The sequence below is a fragment of the Antechinus flavipes genome, chromosome X (assembly GCF_016432865.1).
Source record: "Antechinus flavipes isolate AdamAnt ecotype Samford, QLD, Australia chromosome X, AdamAnt_v2, whole genome shotgun sequence".
NCBI classification, from domain to species: domain Eukaryota; kingdom Metazoa; phylum Chordata; class Mammalia; order Dasyuromorphia; family Dasyuridae; genus Antechinus; species Antechinus flavipes.
This window is the reverse complement of record NC_067404.1, coordinates 10665329-10685987: the sequence shown is the minus strand read 5'-3', so window position 1 is coordinate 10685987 and position 20659 is coordinate 10665329. Positions and strand designations below refer to the sequence as shown.

At 50.0% G+C, this 20659-nt stretch overlaps 1 protein-coding gene across 3 annotated transcripts in view; it reads right to left on the bottom strand.

The window, feature by feature from the left end:
- ARHGEF9 (Cdc42 guanine nucleotide exchange factor 9) overlaps positions 1 to 20659 on the bottom strand; it is a 244133-nt gene that overhangs the window by 186616 nt on the left and 36858 nt on the right. For 2 of the 3 annotated variants that reach the window (XM_051969023.1, XM_051969021.1), the window contains one exon: positions 16272 to 16381. In XM_051969023.1, the coding sequence (XP_051824983.1) occupies positions 16272 to 16381 (110 nt within the window). Of the gene's footprint in view, positions 1 to 8639; positions 10114 to 16271; positions 16382 to 20659 lie in introns of those variants that run through there. The other variant, XM_051969022.1, reaches the window with a different exon arrangement.

Below are 20659 nucleotides of genomic sequence, written 5' to 3'. Positions count from 1 at the left end.
GCTAGAAGCTGGAAAATGAATGGATGCCCATCCATTGGAGAATGGTTGAATAAATTGTGGTATATGAATGTTATGGAATATTATTGTTCTGTAAGGAACGACCAGCAGGAGGAATACAGAGAGGCTTGGAGAGACTTACAGGAACTGATGCTGAGTGAAACGAGCAGAACCAAGAGATCATTATATACCTCCACAACGATACTGTTTGAGGATGTATTCTGATGGAAGTGGATCTCTTCGATAAAGAGAGCTCATTCAGTTTCAACTGATCAAGGATGGACAGAAGCAGCTACACCCAAAGAAAGAACACTGGGAGATGAATATAAAATGTTTGCATTTTTGTTTTTCTTCCCGGGTTATTTCTACCTTCTGAATCCAATTCTCCCTGTGTAACAAGAAAACTGTTGGGTTCTGCACACATATATTGTATCTAGGATATACTGTAACCTAGTCAACATATATAGGACTGCTTGCCATCTAGGGGAGGGGGTGGAGGGAGGGAGGGGAAAAATCGGAACAGAAGTGAGTGCAAGGGATAATGTTGTAAAAAATTACCCTGGCATGGGTTCTATCAATATAAAGTTATTTAATTAAAAAAAAGAAAAAGAAAAAGAAACAAGATCAGAGCAGGCGGGCTTTCCCAAATGATGTCTCTGACAAGAATACATTTTTACAGCCACACAACTGTCTGGAAGGCTGTGGAAAATCCATGATCTCATTGTACTTACTGCTTTTGGGTAAGCAATTCAATCTGGGAGAACAAAATGCCACCTTTAAGATTTATACAAGAACATGCCTCCACTATATATGCTAACATCATATGGGATTCTTGGTTTGGCACAACACAAGAGTTTGGTTTAATGACTCTCTAATTATGATATTAAACAAGGAATAAATCAGAGGGAGACACACTCATCAAAGCTGTTCATTGCTGTCACGGGAGATGCCTTGCGGAGAGTCCAAATCAAAGAGGGAGGATTCCCTGTGGAAGGTGAGATCCTCAAGATGTCTCTGCGTGTGGTGACCATGGGCAAGCCCAAGGTCGCTGCAGAGACTTCTAAATGGGATCCATTTCTCTCTCTTTCCCCCCTAGACCTATCACTTCATTGGGATTGAGCCATGATGTCAAACTCAAATAGAAAGGGGACCACTGAGTTATACGTAAGGATCCCTGGGGGCCACATATTGACTTTGGAGAATCACATATTCCATTTTAATCTGGTCTGGGGACTCGGGAGCGTAGTGGGCCACAAGAGGCAGACACTTCCAAAGATAATGCCTGTCAAGGAGACTCCCTCTAATGATATAGATTGGCATTTTCTTTTAACATTCATTTTTTTTTTAATTGAGTTCTGAATTCTCTCCTTTCTGCTCACCCACCTTCGCCTACCGAGAAGACAAGAAATGTGATCATCAATTGTGAAATGATGCACAACGCATTTCCATCAGCTACGTGCAACATATAAAGACTTACCCGGGTCATTAAAATGTTAAATGACTTGCCCAGAGTCACACATGCATTCAAGACCCACTGGAGGTCTTTCTCTTCACTGGGATGCTCAACAATCTAAAACGATTCATCCTAACACTCTTATCCATATGGATGAAGGAGGCCTATACTATCCCATCATGGCTCACCCATACAACTGGCCACTGGGTACCCGTCTCTTAGACTCGGTCGCTGAATCAGAGGGACAGTTGGCCGATTATACGGACGACCGTGCGGTGATTTCGACGCCCTCGAGTTATCTCATGAAATAAAATTCAGAGGCTCGTCGATTCGGAGCTCTTAGACGAGACCCCGGGGGTCCCTTAGCCTGCCCACCATTTAAAAAGCAATATTCTCCCGGTCAGGTTATTGGGCTAGACGTCATGGAACGCCGTCTCCTCTAAGAATCCAAATTCCAAGTCACCCAAACGGCAGCAGAAAGAGCACAGATAGGGAGCGGCGCGGATCACCGAGATGAGTTGGACACAAGAAGAAATGCAAAGGATGGCATCAGAAAGGAGCAGAGGGAATGAGAACCCAGTCCCACTGATATCACACATTTCCTAACAGGTAGTCCAGACGTTATCGATCCATTTTACAGATGAAGAAACTGAGAGGCAGAGTTAGGAAATGACTAGCCATGTCATTCGGCAAGCGAAGGTTTGAGCCCCAGGAGGCTGATGACTCTCAGGCTGGTGACCAGCCTGCTCACCTCGCATCACTAATGTTATACTGTCGTTGTTTTCCTGGGAAGGGACAGCAGAGTGAATTTCCTATTCATACGCCCTTTTATACCCATCTGAGACCAACAGAAGGCTCTTGGCTCATGGTAGACTGAGGTTCCGATCCTAATCTGCGACTGAGGAACAAAAGAAGTGAACCAGATTTACCTAGAAATGTTCATACGCTGATAAGATGGTGTAACAAAGTCACAAGCATCCCTTTCGTTTAGCATTCGAGTCAGCCTGGTATAACGATGGAATCCAACTCAAAGGGTGCACCGGGCTCTAGAGAAGCAGCGTTCTCTGGGGGCATATATCGATTGGAAAAACGACATAATATTTCCCAATGACATTTGCCTCTGGTTTGGGGGACCTTAGTCACAGGCGTAATGGACAGGAAAGTGGACCCGAAGTCATAAGACCTGAATTCCAATCCTGCCTCAGACGCTTACAAGCTGTGTGATCCCGGGCAAGACACTCAACTTCTGTCTGACTCAGTTTCCTCATCAGTGAAAAGTGGCCCTTGGACTTCTAGTCCTTAGAGCCCTCCCAGTTCTAGATCAATCTATGACATAAGAGCTAAGTGGCGCAGTAGCTAAATCACGGACAGATTCTGCCTCGGATACTTGCTAATTATGTGAGCCTGAGCAAGTCATTTCACCTTTGCCTCAGTTTTCTCAACTGTAAAATAGGGATAACAGCAGCACCTACCTCAGGGGATCATTATGAATACGAGGACTATTACAGCACTACATCCCAGGGTCCTTAGGAGAATCAAATGAGAACATTTATAAGAAAGGACTCTATAAATGCTATTATTATCAGAGTAAGTCATTACTTTGGCCTTTATCTAAATCTACAATATTCTGATATAGCAGCCAGGTGTGATGCCAGAGTGCACAGAGCAGTCTGTGTAGGGAAGACCCGAGTTCAAATCCCACCTCAGGTACTTACTAGCTGTGTAACCTTAGGCAAGTCACTTGACCATTGCCACTTCAGTTTCCTCATCTGTAAAATGGGGGTATCAATAGCACCTATTTCCCAGGGTTGTTGTGAGAATGAAATGGTATATATGTATACATAAAGTGTACAAACTTTGAAATGCTAGCAATACCACCTATTATGATCATTATTTTATATCTTTTTTTTTTTTTTTAATCAGAACAAGCTATTGCTTTGGCCCTCTTCTGGTTAAAAAATAAAAAGCCATCTCTAAAATAAGTTTTAGTTTTCAATATCTGATCTCCCCAAAGAGATCTTAAAGAAGGGAAAGGGACTTGTATGTGCACGAATGTGTATGGCGGCCCTCTTTGTAGTGGCCAGAAACTGGAAACTGAGTAGATGCCCATCCATTGGAGAATGGCTGAATAAATTGTGGTATATGAATATTATGGAATATTATTGTTCGGTAAGAAATGACCAGCAGGAGGATTTCAGAAAGGCCTGGAGAGTCTTACATGAACTGATGCTGAGTGAAACGAGCAGGACCAGGAGATCATTCTATACGTCACAACAAGACTATACGATGATCAATTCTGATGGATGTGGCCCTCTCCGGCAATGAGATGAATCAAATCAGTTCCAATAGAGCAGGAATGAACTGAACCGGCTACACCCAGAGAAAGAACTCTGGGAAATGAGTATGAACCACTACGTAGACTTCCCAGTCCCTCTATTTTTGTCCGCCTGCATTTTGGATTTCCTTCACAGGCTAATTGGACACTATTTCAAAGTCCGATTCTTCTTGTGCAGCAAAATAACTGTTTGGACATGTATACTACTATTGTATTTAATTTATACTTCAACATATTTAACATGTATTGGTCATCCTGCCATCTAGGGGAAGGGGTGGGGGGAAGGAGGGGAAAAGTTGGAACAAAAGATTTGGCAATTGTCAATGCTGTAAAATTAGCCATGCATAGAACTTGTAAATAAAAACCTATAATAAAAAAATTATATCTGATCTCATAATCCTCTGCTAATTTTAGAGGGTTGTTATTGTTTAGTCACATCTGACACTCCATGACCCCATTTGAGTTTCTGAGGGAAAGAGATTCTGGAGTGGTGGGCCATTTCCTTTTCCATCTCATTGTACAGATGAGGAAAATGAGGCAAAAGAGTTAAATGACTGGTCCACTTAGTAAGTAGCTAAGGTCAAGATTTAAACTCAGATCTTCCTGATTCCAGGCCCAGGGCTTCTAGCCAATATGGTGCCATCTAGCTCACCCATAGGGAGTTCCACTTTCTGGTAGACAATGCTGAAAAATTTGCATCGAAGCCATTCTTGGATGAATCATAAGTCATAGGAAGGAGGCGGGAGAGGGCCAATGCACGGTGAAAAGGAGGCTAGCTCTGTCATGCTTCTTTTAAAGCTCCTGAACCAGAGAGGAGGTCCAAATTTGCCACCTCAGCATTTCACCGAACACCTCACTCCCCCATCACCCCATGCCTCTCTCAATGGTTCACTATTGTCTCAGGATAAAATATGAAAGTATGCAAACTTTTCATGACCCGGCCCCAATTTCTCTTTCTATCGGCTAATAAAAGACTACTCTGAACCCCGAATCTTTGCGAAGGCCCTTCTGGACTCAGCCCGCAGAGTCTTTCTCGGTGTAAACCTTTGCCGAAGTCCTAACAGGATTTTGCCCACTGATGAAGAGATTTTCTTCTCAATGTAAACCCATCTTTGCAATAGTCTTAACAGGATCTTGCCCTCTAAGAAAGCTGGGGTTTTTTTGTTTGTTTTTTTTTAAGCATAAATAAACCCATTCTTGCCACAAACCTGGAGCCTGTATTCATCGGGGTTTGCGAATTCTTTCACAAAACCTGCAACTAGCCAAAGGGGATCCCATTGCTGCTAAGGGATCTCTCAACCCTCCATTCTCACACCCCAACAATTCCATCTCCCAGTGCCAGGGCACAGGTCAGCCCTCCCACTTAGAATGCACTGCCTCCTCTGCCTCATCCGTCTGCCTCCGAGTGCCCCCTTCTGCAGGAACCCTTTCCGGCTTCCTCCAAGGCCAGAGCTCACCCCTCCTCCCTTCTTCCCCAACTCCCCCGATTGGCGCAATCATTCCTTTTACTGGGCATACTATGTGCATAGTGTTCTCATTGTCTGCAATGAGAACACTTTCCTTTGGGAGGAGCGATGGCTTCCTTCATTGCATTTGTGGCCCCCAAACCCAGCCCAGGCCCTGGCGCTTTAGTAGGAAAGTGATTGGAGACCGGGAAGTGATGAAGATGAACCTAAGGCCCACTTGGGGACCCGCAGTTGTCAAGCCAGAAGCCCCAGCCACCCTGCCGTTCCTCCAGTCTGTTGACCGCACTCCGTTATCGTCATCCCGGCTCCCCAAGTCTGCCCTGCATTTGCCGGCATGGGGCTCACTGGGTCCTCTACACCCTATCCTAGCTCCCAAGGGCTGGCCTTCTCTGGAGCTCCTGATGCCTGGCTTTCAGAACGTTGAGAGCTTTTATTTCCCCAAGCTAACCCTTACCTTCATGTGGGCTGATTAGACGACTTTCTTTCTCCCTTCCCTTCTACTGACAGCACAGGAAGTTCACCTTGGAGAAAAAGGTCAGCCCAATCAAAGCAGGACGAGGGCCTGGACTGGGGCTCAAAAGCCCGGGCCTGTGAGGCTAATGGGATGGCTTCTTCCTCAGAAAGCTTTACCCATCCAGCATCCCTGCTGAGAGCTCAATTCTCTTGAGACTTCCTCTCCTTCCCGGCAACACTGCCCTCAGAGGACTAAAGGAGGCCACCCGCTCGCCTCCGGCCAACTCCCTAGAGGGCTGCCAGGTAAACCGCTGCCACCCCGGGGGCTTTGGGTCACCGGCATCTTGCAGCCCTAGGGAGGGCTCTTGGCACCGAGCCACCCTACTTGGAATTCCATGCCACAACTGGAAGCCACCTTGGGACTCCCATGGCAGAGGAGGAAAGACCTCAGAGCTAGGAGAAACCTGAGAACGGAGGGCATCGGGAAATCGGGGAGCCGCCAGCACGGGATCATTGAACCCGACAGCCGAAAGGGCAGCATCTTAAGGAGCTTAAGGAATGGCGGGGCTCAGAGACTTAGAACGCACATTGATAGGGACCATCAGGGACTGTAAAAGAGAAAATAACAGACCCGAACATGGCCCCTTCACATAGACCCCTAGAGCCGGAGCGGATGGACATTAGCTCTCATCCAATTTGGCTCCCTCACGCTACTGATGAACAAACGGAAACACAGAGAGGGGGAATGGCTTGCTCGAGGCCGCGGAGCTCAAGAGTGACAGAATCAGGAGGAGAGCTCAGTGGTCTGAAATGGTGCTGTCAGATGCATTTCGTCATTCTTGGAGATCAGATCCACGGTCACTGAGGCTATATGTCTCTCTCCATCCTCAGTCTCCACCTCAGCTAGTGCAGCGCACCTGGGACCTCCCCGTTCTTCCACGTGCCCTCCTCCGACAACGTGCCCGCCCGCGCGTCCCGGGGGGCTGCTGCCCACATCCACCCCTGAGCTCAATATGATGCCCGAGGCCTTCTCTCCTGACATGACAGAGGTACCAGGGAAGCACTGAGTCTGTCTGCCTGTCATCCCTCACCCTCACCATGTGACCAGACCATCTGTTCTTCCTCTCATCTGCTTCCCTCATGACATCCTCAAAATCCCCCACTGGTTCTGTGCTGCAGCTTGATGCCACCCACCGTGCGTCTCCCACTGTGTGATATTCATTTTAATACTTGGGAAACTGACATAGTCTCACACCCCCTGATAAGCACCCTCGGGAGAAGTTGAGGCATGGAATGAACCGAGTAAGCACCCAGCCCACCTCTTGGGAGAATATTGAAAGATGGACATCAGTTTCGGGGAGAAATCGGGTCATTCGAGAAGTTTGGTGATCCGCAACGCGACGGGGACTAGGCCCGTCAAGTTACTTGGAACTCCCAGGGAAGGGATGTAGTCCGTCACCACCTCCGCAACTGCGACTGAGAGGTGAAGCCCTCGCCCTCCCAGGTCCCATAGCTAGGATTGGTAAAGGCCCAACTTGAATCCCAGGCTCCCGGGCTTCGAGGCTGGGTCTCTCACCACTGTATCACTCCGCCTCTTTGCAATTCACAGCCAATCTTCAAACTCCATTTCACCAAGAGCTACAACCCCGGACAAGAGGCCGACAGGGTGATCCTACCCCTCCTCGTGCCGGCTTCGAGTACTGGAAGGTCTGACTGGCAGAATTAGACATTTGGCGTCAGAAGTTCCAAAGAGGGAGCGAGGGAGAAAGAGAGAGGCTGAGATTTAGGCTTTTTTTGTGGGGGCAGGATGGGAAAGAACAACATAATTTATCTCCAAATGGAACAGGATGTCTTAAGGTAGAGAGTTCCACATCAACTGAAGTGTTCAAGAGACCACATGACCAGTTGCTGGGATTCTCTGGAAGGTGATCGTGTTGGGCATCAGGTTGGCCCTGAGAGTTTCCAAAGGCTCTTCCCAGTGTGAAACACCGAGGGCCCAGCCTCCACGCTGGCTTTCTCGCCTGCCCCAGCCTTCTCCCGACTCCACGCTCTCTCCCATTCCATGCCACCCAAACGGCCCGAGTGTTTGTACGCCCGCCGCTTGCCGACACCGCACCGGGAGTGAGGTGTCAATCGTTATGGGTAATCGACATCTATTTCTTTGGAGGAGAAGACGGTTTCTCCTCTACAATAGCACGGGCTCCCTCTAAACTAAGTGACGTTCAACCGAGGCTCCCTGAAGCTCAACTAGGCCTCTGCATTTTCTCTGGGGTAACAGTGGTCCCCCACCCCCGCCCCAGCCCCAGCCCAGCAGAGCCTGAGAACAATTGTGATTGGGTCTCAGGCACAGGCTTAATGTGGGGGCCTACAGGGGCCCACGGAGGTGGGGGGGGAGGCTGAGCTCGGTCTGTGGAGGGGGCTGGGTCATGCTGATTTAGAGAGCAGGCCGAGCTGGACCGTCTTCTTAAGAATTCTGCCACAGTGAGTAGCACCACGAATCCCAAGGAAGCTGTTATGTAAGTTACAGAACAAGCTACTCTCAGAGAAGTGGAAGAATCGGCCTACCGGGCCTGGAAGGGGCCCAAGGACCTAGAATGGCACAAACAAAAGTGGGGATAGGGGAGGGACCTTCTCCAGGGACTAGCAGAGCAGGGAGGGCCCTTCAGGGAGACAGAAGGAAGCTTAAGAGCACGGAAATGGAGGGAGCAGGTCCTTCTACTCCCCCCTCCCCCCTCCCCTGGCCATTCCCCAATCTAGCCCTCCAACGGCCGACCCGTTTTCTCACTCTTCCTCCAGCCCGTTCTCACCAAGTCCTCCCCCACGTTCCCCACAGTTGGTGCCCTCCCCCCAGTGTCAGGCAGCGGACGGTTCGATGTGGCCGCCCCGGCAGGGGTGTCCAAATGAACCTCTGGTTCCCTGGAAAAGAAAGCAGACAGGCTGTTTGGATACTTTAATTCCAGTGTAAAGAAATGAGCCTTAGAGATGGAGAGACAGGCTACCCAGCAGCTGGATGAGTCCCCGGGACGGTTAGTTACACACTGTACTGCGAGGGTGGTTCCTGGGCTGGCCATCCCGGGCCAGTCCCCCACGAGCGCTTTATCCTTGGCCCTGGCCTTCTCGCCTCCCTAGAGGTCCAACGTCCTTTGCTGCCGCCCGAGTCAGGTGACGTGAAAACAAAGCAAGCAAGCAAGGTAGCAAGCGGTCTGGAGCTTGGAAGGAGGCATGGTAGTACTGGTGGGTGATCCCTGAGGGCAGGCGGGCAGGGAGGGATGGTAGCCGATGGGCGGGCAGGGAGGGGTGGTAGCCGATGGGCAGGCAGTCTCTGGGTGAATTCTATGCTCTGCAGGCCCTGATGTGAGCAGAAATAGAGCAGGATGGGGGGGCAGAAGGGGAAGAGACAAACAGAAAAAGGGAGAGAGGAGAGAGAGAGGCAACTTGGAAGGATCAGAGAGGACCAGAAGACAGGGGAAATGAGATGGGGGAAAGGGAGGAGAGTGGGATGGGGAAGAGGAAAGGGAAATGGGGGGGGGAGCAGGGGAGTAAAGGGCAAGGGAGAGGAGGGATCGGGGGAACAGGAGGGAGGGAAGGAAGGGAAACAGAATAGGGTTTGGGAGGAGGGAGGGAGATGAGTAATGGGAGAAGTTAGGGGGAGGGGGGATGAAAGGAGAAATGGGAAGGATTCAGGGACATGGGGAATGGAAGGGGGGAGGCATGAGGGGAGGGAAGAGGGGCAACCGGAGGGCAGAAGAAGGAGGTCCAGGGAGAGATGGTGGAAGAGAGGGGAGGAGAGGGAGAGCGGGGAGGGGGAGGAGAGGGAGAGCGGGGAGGGGAAGGAGGGATGGGTGGTGAGAGGGAGGCGGAAGAATGATGGGAATTGATGGGAGGGAGAAGAGGATAGGGGAGTAGGGAATGAGTAGGAAGTGTCTGAGAAGTTGAGGGAGTAGGACAATGGGGGATCGGAGGGAGAGGGAGGATGGGGGTCAGGAAGGATGGGGTGTGGAGGTGAGAGGAGGAAGCTGAAAAGGGAAGGAGAGGAGGGATAGGGGAGGGAGGGGGAGAGGAGGGACAGAAGAGGGAGAAGAAACGGGAAGGAAAGGGGGAGAGGAGGAGAGGAGGTGGGAGGAAGGGGAAGGGAGAGGGAAGATGGGAGAGGGAGGAGGGGTTGGGGGTGGGGGAGGAGAAGGGAAGGGGGGAGGGGGGAAGGATAGGGCTGAGGGGGGGAGGGAGAGAGGGAGAAAGGAAGAGGGGGAATGAGAAAGTCAAAGTGAAAAGATTTGTAAGAATACAAGAGAAAAAGTGAATTGAGGTTTAGAGTCCAGAAAGATGGTTAAATGAGCAATTCCACTAAGCCAGAGACAAGGTTGGAAAGATTAAGAAATTGAAAAAGAAAAGAATGAGCGCAGAGAGGCCTTTGGTTGGGGGAAAGGAGAGGGGAGGGAAGACACAGAAACACAGAAAGAACAGTTATCACCAAGCACTCAAGTCCTCCGGCCTGCTTCCCGTTTCTCTCCCTGCCCCCCCCCCCCCAATAGACAGCCCAGTCACTGAAACCAGTGGAGGCCGTCCCCCTGCCAAGTCGTGGCCGTCACGCACACCTGTCAACAGCTGCAAGCCATAATTAGGCCATGAGGCGGCTGAGAATTTCCAGGAATTTCAGCCAGGGGCCAGCAAAGGACCAGAAGCTTTGGCTGCTACCGGCCCCCCTCCCTCCCACCTGAAGGGCTTCCCAAGCTTCTCAGGACCTCTGGGTTCCTGCTCTGGAGGGGCCCGTTAGTGAGAGCCGGAGGCCACCCCAAAGGCCTCAGCTGGGGCCAGCTCCCTGCCTATGGCGAGCAGCCTCGCTCACATGAGGTCCTAAGGAGTGGGATCCGGGGACGTGGGCACCCGAACCAACTTCAGGCTCCTCCCCTCTCTTTGCCACGGCAGCGCGGCACCCTCCGACACACAGAAGGTGCTTAATCGTGTCTCCTGAACCAGAGTGACCAAAAGATACTAGGGCTAGACCTGGAAGGGTCCAATCCAGACTCGGGAGTCTGGAGGAAACAGGCCCAGGGAGGGGAAAGAACATTCTCAGGTCACATGGGATCTGAAACTTGGACTCCACCATCCAGGCTCTTTCTATCACACTTCTCCCCCAACTCATTGATTGATAGGACCAGAGATTTAAAGGCTGGAAGAGACCCTAGTGATGATCAAAATACTTCATTTTTCAGAAAAGAAAAGTGAGGCCCAGGAGAGAAGCCTGGCCCAATCTCACACGGTTAGAGAGAGGCAGAGCCAGGACTCGAACCCGGACCCCCGCTTCCAAATTCAGAGCGAGGCTCGAGGCTGAGCCGCCCAGTGCCGAGGTACGGCTGAAGACCCCAGCTTGCCCCGGGCCACCCCTGCCAACACGCTCCTCCGCCGGCATCGCCGGAGTGACTCGAGCAGCATTTCAGGAGGCCGGGAAGATGACCGACTCCTTCCCTCCATATTCCACATCCCTCCCCACTCAATATGGAAAGGGAATAAGCATTTATTAAACACTTTCTCTGTGCCAGTGCTTTCCAGATGTCTAAAACCCCCTCTGCTTCAGGGAGGGGGACAGCTCTGACTCAGGATGAGCAAGGTGATGCTTTGAAACCATGGGCCTCAGTTTCCCCCTCTGCAGGAGATCAGCCATTATTATTTACTCTGACGAAGGCCAGTCACGGCTTCAAGGGTTTATAGCCCAGTCGATATCCATAATCTTCATTTAAGGCTCCTGACACGCCCGCACCGGTGTACATGCGGTGCTCCAAATATTCTTATCATCATCCCTCTTTAATAAATGAGGAAACGAGTTCAGAGCGATTGGGCCACAGAAGATGAATTCCCCCTCCCCTTTCCCCAAACCACGGATTCCATCACCTGGCATGGATCTAGAACCAAAAGGGACCTCAGATCCATTCTATAGAAGGGGAAACTGAGGCTGAAGGTCTAGGGTCACATAGACCAGAAATGATAGAGCTTGGACTGGAACCTAAACTATTGGAGGGCATGTTTACTAGGCTGCTTCCCTTGAACTGTCTCTTGAATCAAAGCAGCGCCGTACCCCCATGGATGATGAGATTTTCACCGTAGTTACATGAGCGTAACCCTGAACAAGTCACTTCCCGTAAGCTTCAGTTTCCTATTCTGTAAAGAGTTGCCAATCCTCACACCCCCAAGACAAGCCACCGCTCCCTCAAATACAGAGGTTCAGCGACACCCACCCTCACCCCATGGCATCAGCCCTTTGGAGAGGCTATTTTTATAGGTAGAGAAATCTGCCTCAAAGCTGAATTTTCTCACTCTCTCAAGACGTGATTTGAAACCCTCAAGTCCATAGAATTCTAGATCAGGAAGGGCAAATCCTCATTTTACAGATAAGGAAACCGAGGCAGACAGAGATGAATTGATTTGCCCAAGGTCACAAAGCTAGGAAATGCCCGAGGCTGGATTCGAACTAGTATCGCCAACTCCCGGCCTAATAGTCTATCCACTCTATCATGCTTCCTCTCGGTACTGACAGAAAAAAACCCCAAACTCAACCAAACCGCACCATCATGGCGTATGAGTTGGAGCCAGAACTGCGCCTGCTCGAGAACGCCCTCTCCAATGGTGCTGGGCTGGGAGCAGCCGGTTTCTGCTTAAAGATCTCCGGGAATGGGGACCATTACCCAGCGGAGCCTATGTCACTTAGGTAAAAGTGACTAGGAAGGGTTTTAATTTGGTCTTTGGGAAATCCAGACTAAGTCTCTAACCCCCCACCTGGCAAATCTCCAGGATTCGGGCACTTCTTGGAGGTCAGACGCCTCCTTCTACATGAGGAGAGCAGAGTGGCTCATCTGTCCCCAAGGTCACTCATGGAGTTGGGGGAGGTTGAGAGAATGGAGGAGCTGGGAAAAGCTAAAATCCTCCCGGAAGGGGCACGATGTCAATGCCGAGTCCCCCTCCGGCCGACCCGTCCCAAAAGGGCCCGTCCCAAAAGGGCCCGCAAAAGTCACATGCTCAATCAGTGGCTTAGGGCCCGATTTAGAATTTCAACCTCCCTCCCCCACTCCTCTCAAGCACTCTACAGTTATCAAGTAATTAATGAATTAGTTTTTAAAAATATTTTCTCAGCCTAGCAGCAGAGAAGAAAGAAGCCGGGCTAAATTTAACTTCCTGGGGGGGCGGGAGCGAGTTTGAGTTGGTTTTGGATCGGGGATGGGGGGGCTGGCTTCCATACTTCTCAGGAGGGAAAGCCGGGGAGAGGCCCCCGACACACAGATACATTTCTGCGACTCCCGAGGGACCGGACGAGGCGGGGACAATCTCTTGGAATATCATTGATAATGTTCTGGACTTATGGGAAGCTGTTTGTCCCTCTGATATTCTATTTGCCCTTCCTCTTGCTGGGGGCATCACGAGGATCCAGGAGGGTCACAGGCCTGAAGTTGTCTACATTATGGTGACGACAAGGCAGACCTTAAGAGGTCAGGAACACGAGGGTTCACTTCCTGCCTTAGACCTTTCCTAGCTGTAGGACCCTGGCTAAGTCACTTATCTCTTAATACCCGAGTGATTTTATCTGTAACATGCATAGATTGGACCCAATGGCTTCTATGGTCTCTTTTTAGCACTATATTTAGGATGCTCTGTGTGGTCTTGGGCAAACTTTTTTTTTTCTTTCTTTCTTTCTTTTTTTTGTTGAGGTAATCGGGGTTAAGTGACTTGCCCAGGGTCACACAGCTAGGAATTGTTAAGTGTCTGAGACCAGATTTTAACTCAGGTCCTCCTGATTTCAGGGCTGGTGCTCTATCCACTGAGCCACCTAGCTCTCCCTTGCACATACTTTTTCAACTCCATGAGACTCAACTTCCCCCTCTTTAAAGTAAGCTAGACTAGACCTCTGAGATCTTTTTCCGTATGAGGATCCTATGCCATCCGCGGGCCTCAGTTTCCTCTGAGGGGGTTGGATTAGATGGTCTCTGAGGTCCCTTGCAGCTTTTGATCCCACCCTTTAAAGCCCGGCTCAAATGCCATCTCCTTTAGGAAGCCTTCGGTGATTCCTGCCACCCCTCTTAATAACAACCCTTCCTCACCAGACTCCACGGCTCTCTTTTCACTGGCATCAAGAACACTGCCACATCTCATTTCTATACTTGCTAGTTTAGGCATCTAGGGCAACTAGGTGGCACTGCGGTGGATAGAGCGTTGGGTCTGGGCTCAGGAAGAGGAGTTCCAATCCAGCCTCACACGCTTGCTGACCGTATAGAACTCTGGCAAGTCATTTCATCCTGCTTGCCTCAGTTTCCTCATCTGTACAATGAGCTGGAGAACCACTTCAGTATCTCTGCCGAGAAAACCCCAAATGATGACACAAAGAGTCGGACGTGACTAGAAGGACTAAACAACAGCAAAAGTTTAAGCATCACAGCAGCTTTGGATTCGAGTCCTGACTATGTGTCCCTGAACATATCGGTAACTTCTCAGGCCCAGAGGAGCCTCAGCTCCCGAGTCATCTGTAGAATGACTGAGATTTCCCCACAGTGCCACCCCCTGGCGATGCCCTGCAACTTGGCAGAGGTTCAACCAACCCTCTGAGGGGAGAAGGCATTAAGCCAAGAACGCTCTTGCCAGTATCCCTAGCATGTGCCGATCTACCTTCTGCTATTCCTCTATTCCACTTCAGGCCAGGTCTAATCATCGGGGAGATTTCCCTTCAACAGCTCATCGAAATCGGCTTCCTGGCCTCTGTTTACCGAAGGAATCCGGCAAAGCTGGGAGAGGGGAGCATTTGGACATGGAAGGAATCTTAAGAGATCAACCAGCCCCAGGAGGCCCCGAGAGAGGGAGACGCCTCCAAATCAGCATCTCAGGAAGTATCTGAGACATCTCGGAGGAAAGTAAGCTTTGGCTGCTGGCCGCTCTCCCGGAACGAGGGCCCGGGGCCCGGGAACCAGGGCTGGGTGCTCAAGGTTTCTGGATCCTCCCACTTTTTCTGCTCATCTTAAGCCGGTTCAGAGGTCTGGTGCCTTTGGTGCATTATAAAAGAAAAGAGCAGGGAAATCTGGGAACCCGGCTCTGAATTCTGAAATTCTAACGCAGAGACTCAGACAAGTAGCTTCATCTGTGTGGGCCTCAACCTCCCCTTTTGTCCGGTACGAGCATTTGATCTAGTAGACGCTAAGAAATCCGCCCGTGCTTTCAAACTCCCGAGCTCCCCTCAGATTTGCCCTGCTTGTCAGGTCACCGAGTCTCTGTCTTTCCAAGATAACTTCAAACCTCCTATGACTTAATGCTGTTTTCAAGTACATACGGTAATTTTCTGAAGTTGAGGCAGCCTGACAGTTCTGAGGTCGAGGAGGACAGACGCGGAGAAAGCAGCTTACGTGAAATCTGGAGACAAAGTGGGCCTGAGTGTTCTTGCCCTTTGGCTCCGAGGGAACAGAGCGGTCCCAGTCCTTTGTGCAGAGCAGTCCGAGGGAGACTATTGTCTGTCTGAGCACTGCTTTTTCAGCCAGTCATTTCTAAGGACTTGGAGCTTGTATTTTCTAACATACGTGTACCCATGCAAGCACATACGTCCACGTGCATATTTCTAAGGATTTTAGGTGGATATTTTCCAACAAATCTATACACCGCAGGGTCTACATGTACAAATGCTCTCACATGTACACAGAGAACATGAATACACACACAGATGGATACAGGCACACATCGATATAGCATGTAGAAGGCCACACACACACACACACACACACACACACACACACAACCAGAGGCTCTGACATAGAGAGCTGGAAGGGAGGGTCTTCATAAGCCAGCTAGTCCAGAATGCTCACTGAACATATGAAAAGTCCCGGGGAGATGAAGTCATTCATACTCATGATGGTGCAGCAAGATCAAAATGCAGCTCTTCGGTCTCTAGGGAAACTTCTTTCTCTTTCCACCTGGCTACAGAGCTTCCCCCCGTGTCGTCCGAGACAACGGACAGAGACGTGTGCGCATTAGGATACTTGAACATACAAAACTCCACAACAGATACATAAATACGTACGCACGGACAGCCATATGAAAGACCACACGCACGGGTCCACACACACACACACACACACACTGGCAAGCACACGGTCCTGCTAACGCTCACCCTCGGAACTCCCAGCTTGCCTTGATATTTCCCTAAGAGACGGGCCCGTAAATATATCACCCGGGAGTTCTGAAGAGAGCCAGGAGCCCGCGGGATGTTCCTAAAAACCGGCCAAATAACCTCGGGCTTGAAATCTCACAGTTTCCCCATCTGCTTGGGGAAGGCAGCCAAAGTCAAGGGCAGGAGTGGGCGGTGGGGGTCCATAAAAGGACTCAGATTTGTCTCTCAGAGAAATTCATTTCAGAGAAAAAAAAAAGCCCCAAAGGTTAATGCTCTCCATATAATAACTCAGAAAGCCATTTTAAAAATCACCTCTACTTCTAATGCCGGAAGGGCTGGCGCTTAAAATGTGGCCAGCAAGAGAAAAGCCTTGAGACGTTAAATGCCACCCGCCCGCCGGGGCCCCCAGAGGAACAAGAAGTAAGTCCTTACTTTGTTAACGAGTACTTGTTCGGCCCCTGGTTTTAGAGGCTTCCAGTGCTGTCTCTTCTTTCGTTTTTCCCTCTGGACTTCAAGGGTCTTGGAGTTCAGGACTGTACCTGCTGTGGGGACAAAGCAGAGAAATTGTTTGTTTGGGGAAATCTAGTCCAACTCGCTCGGCTGAGGTGCAGGGAACTCGCCGAATCCAGAACGATAGCGGGAAGGGACCTCGGAGGCTAGTCCGGCCGGGGAGGAGATGAAGGCCGAACTGTGGGACCGGGGTTACCGCTGGGATTCCACCGCTAGGCCTTTTGACTTCAATCAACGGGAAGCATTTACTCAACACATACTATGTAAAGTATTATGTGTATTTACATACACGCAGCACCGAAACAGAACAGTTTCCACCCTCGGGAAGCTTCCGTTCTAGCCGGGAGACGCGTTCATAAACAATCACATACAACCAGGGAGATATGGCCATAAATACAAAGCGATTTAGTAAGGGAGGTCTGAGCAGTTGGGAGGCCGGGATAGAGTGGCTCCCGTGGGAAGGGAGCTGGAGAGGAGCTTTGAAGAAAGGCAGATAAGGGAGATGGGTTTCGTAGGACTGGGGCGGCCAAAGTGGAAATCCGGAGAGGGAAGTGGGACGTCATGAGTGGGGAACGGCACGCGGGCCTGTGTGGCTGGCTCGGAGAGCACAAGAAAGGAAGTAAATAGGAAGAAATCTGCAGAGGCAGGTTGGGGTTATGAAGTAGCCGAGCCGGGTCTTCAACCAAACCATCAGCAAGTATTCATTTGTTTCTTTTCTCAATCATATTTTATTTTTTCGATTACACGTAAAGATAGTTTTCAACGTTGATTTTTGTAAGATTTGGAGTTCCAGATTTTTCTCTCCACCTCCGTTACTTCCTCCCTCCCCAGGACAGCAAGTTAGCTGATACAGGTTATACACGTACAATCGTTTTAAACCTATTTCCACATTTGTATTTATTGAGGCCTTACGTGCCATGGCACACTGGACTAGGCACCATGGTGGATCTGGCCTCCTGCCCAGTCCAGTGCTTTCTTCATTAAGGAAGCACGCTTCTGTTAGTAAAGACACAGAATGTCACACCTAGAAGGGAATTCACATGATGGAATGAAGGCCAAGAGAGAGGACAGTGACATCCCACATCCCCAGCGGTCTTCTGGCATCAGGAGTCCGGTGAGTCTGTCGACAGCCCGAGATTGAGTGCCGAGGAATAACATGAAAAGAAAGGGCCACCTCTGGGCCGGCAGGAGGGAACTAAAAAGCCAGTGAGAAGCTCATAGCTGGAACTTCCCAAGAGCCAGGCATTGATACTAAAAATGTGGCTCCCAGGGTTAAAGGACAGGCCTGTGGTCACACACGGTTGGCCAGCTGGGAGGCTCCCGCCCCTCCTGGGTTAGCAGTCATCCTGCTCGATCACCAGGCCGCCAAGGAAGTGCCTCGGGGGACACACACGATGGCACATCAGACTCGGAATGGCAGAGCTGATTTTCAATCGCACCTTCGACTCGGAGCGAATTATTTAACCTCTCGGTGGGTTTTTTCAACTGTAAAAATGAGGACCGGGCCCCAGCGATCTCTAAGTTCTCTGCCTTTAGCACTGATGTGATGGGAGTGAGAACAGTGACATGACTTGTGTAACCACAGGTAAGTTACTTCTCTCTGAGAGAAGTAACTCCACCCTCCCCCTACATCTTTGGGCAGAAATTACCCTGGAAACCTTGAAACACTAAAAAAGTATGAGCCATTCTTGCAGGTGACTAGGGGGCAGCAGTGCACAGAGTACTAGGCCTGCAGTCAGAAAGACCTGAGTTCAAATCCTACCTCTTGACACATTAAACTAGTTGTGTGACCCTAAGCAAGTCATTTAATCTCATTTGCCTCAGTTTTCTTATCTGTAAAACAGAAAATACAGGCCTTTCAGCACTGTCGTGAAGACCCCATGAAATGAAATTTGTGAAGAACTTAGCATACTGCCCGGCCCATAATACGCGCTACATAGGATGACAACCCAACTTGTGATTTCATTTGTATAGGGAACTCTTTCCACCAATACAGATGAGTCCCTTCCCTGCAACTTCTGCTTTCAAAAGCTTGCCTAGGACCTTGAGAGACTTAGCGCTGTGCCCAGGGTCAGCTAGCCAGGAGGTGCTCAAGGCAAACGTGGAAGCCCAGCCTTTCTTGAAGGAAGGCCACTTCTCTAGCCGCTGCACTACACTACCTCTTTAGCATCCCATCATTTCCCCTGTCCAAACTGTTCCTCCCCCTTCTCTTCTCTCCTCCCTTGGGGCCCCACTCTCTGGGGCGTGAGACATTCTGGAGGGAGAACGGCCTCGGTTATCTCCCGCCTGCTCAACTGAAGCCGTCGGCCGAGCATCCCAGCCTTGTGTCCTCTGGGATGGATTCGTCATCTTCTTGGGCCCCCCATCTTGGAGTACATTCCTGGTTGAGTACAGGCTGTACTGCCCACATAACTGCCCTCAGAAAAAAAAAAAAAAAGGCATTCGTAGGAAGGATGATCTCAGAAAACCCAGCACGGAGCGTGCCGTGCTTTGTACGTCAGGACATTCTGAGCCTGGAAGGCTGGGAGGTGGGTGGGACAGAGGTCACCAGAGCGGGCTGGACCCTAAGAGTGGACACCCGGGAGGCCATGCTTCCTTGGTCCCTGAATTTCTGGGTCTAAGGTGCCTCAGGCTGGCATCTTACCCACCCCTCGCTCCAGAATAGCCTTATTTTCAGAGCAGGAGGGGAGGGTAAGAAAAGAGGTGATCTAGGTCACGTCCCTGCCTACTCAAGCAAAATTCCTGGTAGAGGGGAGCAGTTCCCCTTCTTGAAAGAAGCCTGGATCCCCTGCTCAAGGTACCCGTGGCTCTCTAGGACTCTCACTCCTTAGGAAAAATGAGGTCTCACAGAAGCGCCCCCTCCCCCTTGTCAAGGATGCTTGGCCCATCTATCTGAAGAAGCTCGAGGACCCCACAGTGCTTCCCCATCTAACCTGCTCCTCTGCTGCTGCTACTCCATCTCTCTGGGGACGAGAGAAGGCCCAGAGAACTAGGAAACTGTTTTTGTCCCAGATGAAAAGATTTGTACTTAGACTTTGACCATAGGTCACAAAATCCTAGAGTTCAGGTTGGAAGAGAACCCCACAGGTCATCTGGTCCAATCATTTACCCCCGATTTCCTGACACCAAGCCCGGGGCCCGGCCACGTCTTCAAAGAGACGCTGGAAAACCACAAGTCACTCCCGTTCACGTGTCGACTGTACCAGCAGATTGCTGGTATAAAGCAGTCATAATTTCCCAGACCTTCGCCAAGCTTTTGATAAAGTATCTCACACTATTCTTGTGGAAAAGATGGGGGACAGAGGCTAGATGTGCCCCAGTGAGTGGGCTCTGAGCTGCACGCATGGACGATCTCGACGAGGGGCCGTTAGAAGTTCAGTATCAGCTTAGAAGAAGGTATCCGATGGAATATCCCAAGAACGAGTGCTGGACCCTGAGCTATTTAACATTGTCAGCCATGCTTGAAATAAAGGCCTGGCTGAGCTGGCAGCCTCATCCAAATGGCAGCTGACAAAGATGGGAAAGAGAGGCAGGGATTCAGAGGGAGTTGGACAGGCCAGGAAACTGGGCTGAATCAAATGAAATGAAACAATGGGGGGTCCAAGCAAAGCATCACATTTGGGTTCAAGAAAATGGCGTCAGTTACATGAACTGATGCTAAGTGAAATGAGCAGAACCAGGAGATCATTATATACCTCCACAACGATACTGTTTGAGGAGGTATTCTGATGGAAGTGGATCTCTTCGATAAAGAGAGCTCATTCAGTTTCAATTGATCAAGGATGGACAGAAGCAGCTACACCCAAAGAAACAACACTGGGAAATGAATGTAAACTGTTTGCATTTTTGTTTTCTTCCCGGGTTATTTCTACCTTCTGAATCCAATTCTCCCTGTGCAACAAGAGAACTGTTCGGTTTTGCAAACATATATTGTATCTAGGATATACTGTAACCTATTTAACATGTAAAGGACTGCTTGCCATCAGGGGGAGGGGGTGGAGGGAGGGAGGGGAAAAGTCGGAACAGAAGTGAGTGTAAGGGATAATGTTGTAAAAAATTACCCCGGCATGGGTTCTGTCAATAAAAAGTTATTAAAAAAAAAAAAAAAGAAAAGAAAATGATGTCAGAGGCACAATGTGAGAGAGACATGATTGATCTGAAAAAAATCTGAGGTTCTTAGTGGATTGCAAGCTCCACAGGAGACAACAATGAGATGTGGCAGCAGCAAAAGCTAATGTGAGCTCTGGTTACACTGGGAAGATCAGAGCTTGCTTCTAGGAATATAACAATGAAACTCCCTCAATTCTTGG